The sequence below is a fragment of the Symphalangus syndactylus genome, chromosome 20 (assembly GCF_028878055.3).
Source record: "Symphalangus syndactylus isolate Jambi chromosome 20, NHGRI_mSymSyn1-v2.1_pri, whole genome shotgun sequence".
Classification (NCBI taxonomy): domain Eukaryota; kingdom Metazoa; phylum Chordata; class Mammalia; order Primates; family Hylobatidae; genus Symphalangus; species Symphalangus syndactylus.
The window spans coordinates 41,666,791-41,672,415 of record NC_072442.2 but is presented as its reverse complement, the minus strand read 5'-3'; the positions used below and the strand labels follow the sequence as shown (position 1 = coordinate 41,672,415).

The window sequence follows — 5,625 nt, the reverse complement described above, 5'->3', positions numbered from 1 at the left end:
GAAAATAAGAGAGATTGAAAAGAGAAGCTAACATTTTATATGGGTTCAGACTGTGGTGCCCAGATCACAGGGATGGCATTCTCAGCAATAGAAATAGTATGAGCAAAGGTATGGAGGGAGGGGAACCATAGGGTTGTTCAGAGTACAGTTTGGCTGGGGGCACTGGATATATATAGAGTGATAGTGAAAGAAAGATTTGGAAAATTTGTATGCTTTGAATACTAGCCAACGGAGTACACCCTTAATGCAATAAGCAGTAAGGAGCTATTGAAAGCTTTGGGGCAGGAAAATGGCATAACAAGAGCTGAGTATTGGGACAATTCTCATGATAGCTCCTTATAAAGACAGAGGTCAAAGGCCAGAGAAATGAGTCATACAGAACTATACAGAAACTAATCAGGAAGATATTGCCTTGGTCCAAGTGATGTATAATAAGAGCTCAACTAAGATAATACGCATGGAATAAAGAAGACACAATGAGTATAGCAGATGTAGAAACCCAGAAAGTATATTAACTCAGTTGAATGTGGGAAACAAAAAACAACTAGGAAGCAAATGTGACTTACTCCAATTATAAGTCTCTGGTCCAGATACTTAAAAGAACTTTAACATATTTATACTTATTTATTGTGTATTTAAAATCACTACTCCATAGTGTCATCTCTCTACCATCTAATATTTCTATTCTTGAGCTATTATAAAATACCTTTTTTTTTAGAAAAAAAGACAAAGACAAAGAGCCTTAATTGATTCTGAAAAGCAGCATGGTATAAAATAAAAAGAACTGGTCTAGGAATGAGTGATAGGAGTTTTATACCCAGATCTTCTGATTGTGTACTGTGTGAATGGAACAAGTCGCTTAACCTCTTCAAGACTCAAGAGTATTCTAACATCAGCCGGTGTTAAGTGAAAATGAAAAGTGCTCCATACCACACCACCAATGTTCCCATTTAGAACTTTGAGACTAAATGGTTCTATACTCAACTCTTTTCCTTGATTAATCCCTCCTATTGCTACTACACTGATTTTTATACTAGAGCAAGATACGAAACAAATAGATGGGGTCTTGCTTTCTATATAAGCCTTTAGTGCTCTGGGCATAGTAGAAGTTAATAGATATGTGCTATTTATAATAAGAATGATGTCAGTTTCTGCACCTATAAAATTAAGTGGTGGAACAGATAATTTACTACATTTTTGATCTCCAACATTCAGTGATTACATATAACCATTTTCAACTTCATACCTACAGTCATGGTTACCATATGACGTGAACATCTTTACTGAAGCTGGCATGAATCACATTGTAATACAACCCCATTCCTGTACAAACAAATGCCACCACCTCATAAAAAGCTAACTATGTGTTTCTATTCACGATTGGAAGGGAGAAATAAACCTACCCCAAGTAGAAATAATATGTTTTTGACCAGCCTTTTTTCATTTATCTTATGTAACCCTAAACTCCCAGTGTAAAATCACATTCTTTCTTCTGGCAATGACCAGGAATTGTTTTAACTTATTTTGCTGGAATTTTTCTTAATCTCTTTGCATTTATTATACTACACCTCTTGAACTATATTTGGTCACCCATTTTCTAACCTGCCTTATAAAGCAGATAAAAGTATTTTCTAACTCTTGCTTTTTGTTTGATTGATTCCTCTTCCTAAATTCAGTTGTCATGCTCTTTGGTCTAATATCTTTTCACAGGACACATGGTTTAGTAATGTGAAATGACATAAATTAAAAATAAATTCTGCCTTTGAAAAATTATATGCCAGATAATCCATATACCAGTGATTTTTGTCTTTCATAGAGAAGTGTAAATTTCATTAAAATATTTTGTAATCTTTTTCTAATTACTGAATATGAATTTTAGCCTCTTTTTTAAGAGACATTGAAATTGAACAGGTTTTGTTTTATAAATCCTCCTGAGTGATCAATTTTTCCTAAAATATGAATGTGAAGTTCAGGAGCTATCACAGAAATTGGAAAGATTCCATTTCAGGGAAAAATCTATGAATTTCTATGAATATAGAGTTTATCGGAGTTTCTATCCGACTAATAAGATTATATCGAGCGAGTATAATCTTATTAGTCTAAAAAATACAAAGCAGTCTTACATAAGGACAATCATGATTAATAATTCTTTTCTGGAGACTTGAGGTTTGGTAAATATGATCTCCAAAATCACATCATCTTATGGGTGAGAGTCACCTTGTCAGGTGATACACCCACAAGTGCAAAACTGAAGCTGAAGCTCAAGTGGAAATTATACCATTGTTTGAAAACAAAATGTTAACATTTTTACCAAGGGCAAACACATTTGGTGAGTATTAGCTGAGCAATAAGGAAAAATCAATTTTGAGATATATTTAAAACAATTCAGCATTTGAACCATCAGAGGGCCCTAGAAAGGCTGGTTTAAAGAGTAACAAGATAAAAATGTTGTTCACCACAGATAGAGGAATTGGCCCAGACTTATAAAAAGCCGGCAGCGGAATAGGCAGCCATAATTCAGAAACTCCTCCAAGCAACCCAACCTTCAGATCAACTCCTGACACTATGGCCTGCTGTCAGACCAGCTTCTGCGGATTTCCCAGCTGCTCCACCAGTGGGACATGCGGCTCCAGCTGCTGCCAGCCAAGCTGCTGTGAGACCAGCTGCTGCCAGCCAAGCTGCTGTGAGACCAGCTGCTGCCAGCCAAGCTGCTGCCAGACCAGCTTCTGCGGATTTCCCAGGTTCTCAACCAGTGGGACCTGCAGCTCCAGCTGCTGCCAGCCAAGCTGCTGTGAGACCAGCTGTTGCCAGCCAAGCTGCTGTGAGACCAGCTGTTGCCAGCCAAGCTGCTGTGAGACCAGCTCCTGCAATGGTGGTGGCATCGGCTATGGCCAGGAGGGCAGCAGTGGAGCTGTGAGCACCCGTATCAGGTGGTGCCGCCCAGACTGCCGTGTGGAGGGTACCTGCCTGCCCCCCTGCTGTGTGGTGAGCTGCACGCCCCCATCCTGCTGTCAACTGCACCATGCCCAAGCCTCCTGCTGCCGCCCGTCCTACTGTGGACAGTCCTGCTGCCGCCCAGTCTGCTGCTGCTACTGCTCTGAGCCCACTTGTTGAAAACCTCCTTCTGCTGGGGATCCTGAAAAGATGGCACTTTAGAACTAGCCAAATTAGAATCCTAACAATCTTCTAAACTCCAGTACCTATAACTGGGCTTGCAACCTCTCATCACACAGCCACATAAATTCCCTAGGATGTAAATTCATTTACAATGGAAGACCAAAAATCTTTCCTAGACCTGGATGTCAGCCAAAGACCTACAATATGAAAAGAGTTAGATACTATTTTACTATAAATATCATCCGAAATATTTCAACAGTTATTGGGACTTAAATTTAATAAAAGTTTTCATCTCTTCAGTGATGAAGTTGTTGTTCAAACTTTCTTTGCTTTGGAATTTATTGAGGATATTGGGGTACTGGGATTTTTCAAAATATCAACATGACATGGCACTATGGTTTTTCTATATTTTTGCTCTTTTAATGATGATATTTAAAAGCAATTTTCCTTTGTTTTATCATTAAATGGTCCAATATTTTTCAGCCAAGACATATGATTAAAGGAACATGACAACATTTAGGGACTGTTTCCTAAGGTCCTTACGTGGGCAAAGTGGTGGGCTAGGTATTCCAACAGATTGATTCAGTTTCTTGAGGTTTTGCCAAATCTATTCATTCGTCCATTCATATATGAGGTTGTATACAATTATTTCTATCATCTAAGATATACAAAAGCATAAAAAAAATTGTAAAAGAATACAAATACAAGATTATAGAGTAATAGCACATAACAAATATACACATTTCATTCAAGGTCCTAGGCTCATAACTCCCCTAGCCCTTTTATTGATGTTAGGGCACTTTAGACTTCAGAAGCAGGCCTCAGAAAGCAGAATCTCTCTCTCTCTCTCACTCTCTCTCGCTCTCTCTCTCTCTCTCTTTGGCCTTCTCCTCCCCTCTTTTCACCTGCTGCTTTTACTCCTCAAGGCAATAATCTTCCCCCACTGTTCTTGGCACTGGCCGTCAAGATATTCTCCTACCTACCTTGTCTGATTGTAGGTCATAAGTTCCCCATTTCAGAAGAGGTTCTGCCCCATGCCCTGGAGGAAGGAAGGCTGCATAGAGAGACCAAGAAGGATCTGAACAGACAGGACTTGCTGGGTTTCACCACTCACTCTACTAATATTAGATCATACTCTTTTTGTCCAATCACGTTTCTAATGGTTGTCCATCATGCCCATCCACTGAAGTCTCCATAAAATGTTCAAAAAAAAAAAAAAAAAAAACCACAGAGTTTCAGGAGCTTCCAGATAGCTGAATGTGTGGAGGTTCCTGGAATGTGTTGTTCCCAGAGAAGTTATGAAAGCTCCTCATACCCCTTCCCCCACACCTCACCCTATGCATCTCTTCTTCTGTACCTTTTGTAATTGTCTTCATAATAAACCAATAAACTAAATGTTTCCCTGAGTCCGGGACCTGCTCTAGCACATTCATCAAACTTAAGGAGGGTGTCATGGAATTCCCAATTTATGGCTGGTTGGTGGGAAACACAGGCAAAACAACCTGGAGCTTGTGCTTGGCACTGGAAGTAGGGGGCAGTCTTACGGAACTGAGCCCTCACCCTGTAAAACCTGATGCTATCATCAGGTAAATAGCGTTAGAATGGAATTGGAGTGGAAAACAAGCAGCTGGTATCTGCTGCAGAATTTATTTCCTTGCTTATTGGCCACAGAAATCTTCTGTGTTGATTGTTGTTGAGTGAGAGAACAGAAAGAACATTTGAGTGTGTTTTTTTTTCTTCTACCCAATAGCATAAGATGTAAAAACAGCTATTTTTTACATCTTATGCTATTGGGTAGAACAAAAAGCTAAATCAAGACTCCAGAGTTCTAGTCCCAGCTTTGTAACTAGCTATCCATGAATCCTTGAGCAAGTCCCTTCACTTGCCTGGGTACCTATTTCTAATTTGGAAAATGAGAGAATTGAGTCATTACTGACAACATCCCTTCCAGGCATAAGAGAGTAGATAATTTCCTAAACAGGTGACACACTGACCAGTAATCGCTTCAGATGCCCAAAGAGGAAAAAAATATACAGTGGTCAAATTATGTTGTATGCATTAACACCATCTTGCAAGTTTATAAAGCCACACTGGAATATTAAAGGAACTGAGATGCCCTGCAATAAAGAAAGCTCTACAACCAGTGGCTGGGCTCAGTGGCTCACACCTGTCATCCTAGCACTTTCGGAGGCTGAGGCAGGTGGATCACCTGAGGTCACAAGTTCGAGACCAGCATGATAAACATGGCAAAACCCCGTGTCTACTAAAAATACAAAAATTATCCAGGCGTCATGGCGGGCACCTGTGGTCTTACAGGCTGAAGCAGGAGAATCACTTGAATACAGGAGGTGGAGGTTGCAGTGAAACAAGATCGCGCCACCACACTACAGCCTGGGTGACAGAATGAGAGTCCATCTCAAAAAAAAAAAAAAAACTCTGTAACCATCACTCCCAAACTAACTTAGCCAGAAAACTCTCTATTTTTATGTTACCTGTTAACACCCTGTA

At 39.7% G+C, this 5,625-nt stretch overlaps 1 protein-coding gene across 1 annotated transcript; it reads left to right on the top strand.

The window, feature by feature from the left end:
• Window positions 1–2,512: 2,512 nt before the first annotated feature.
• LOC129470417 (keratin-associated protein 1-1-like) lies at window positions 2,513–3,433 on the top strand. Its single transcript, XM_055258218.2, has one exon. The coding sequence runs from the start codon at window positions 2,566–2,568 to the stop codon at window positions 3,112–3,114; it is 549 nt and encodes a 182-aa protein (XP_055114193.2). The 5' UTR covers window positions 2,513–2,565; the 3' UTR covers window positions 3,115–3,433.
• The last annotated feature ends 2,192 nt before the right edge of the window (window positions 3,434–5,625 follow it).

Bases quoted from the DNA above. Each gene is read 5' to 3' on its own strand.
- LOC129470417 (XM_055258218.2), top strand. From the start codon at position 2,566: ATGGCCTGCTGTCAGACCAGCTTCTGCGGATTTCCCAGCTGCTCCACC.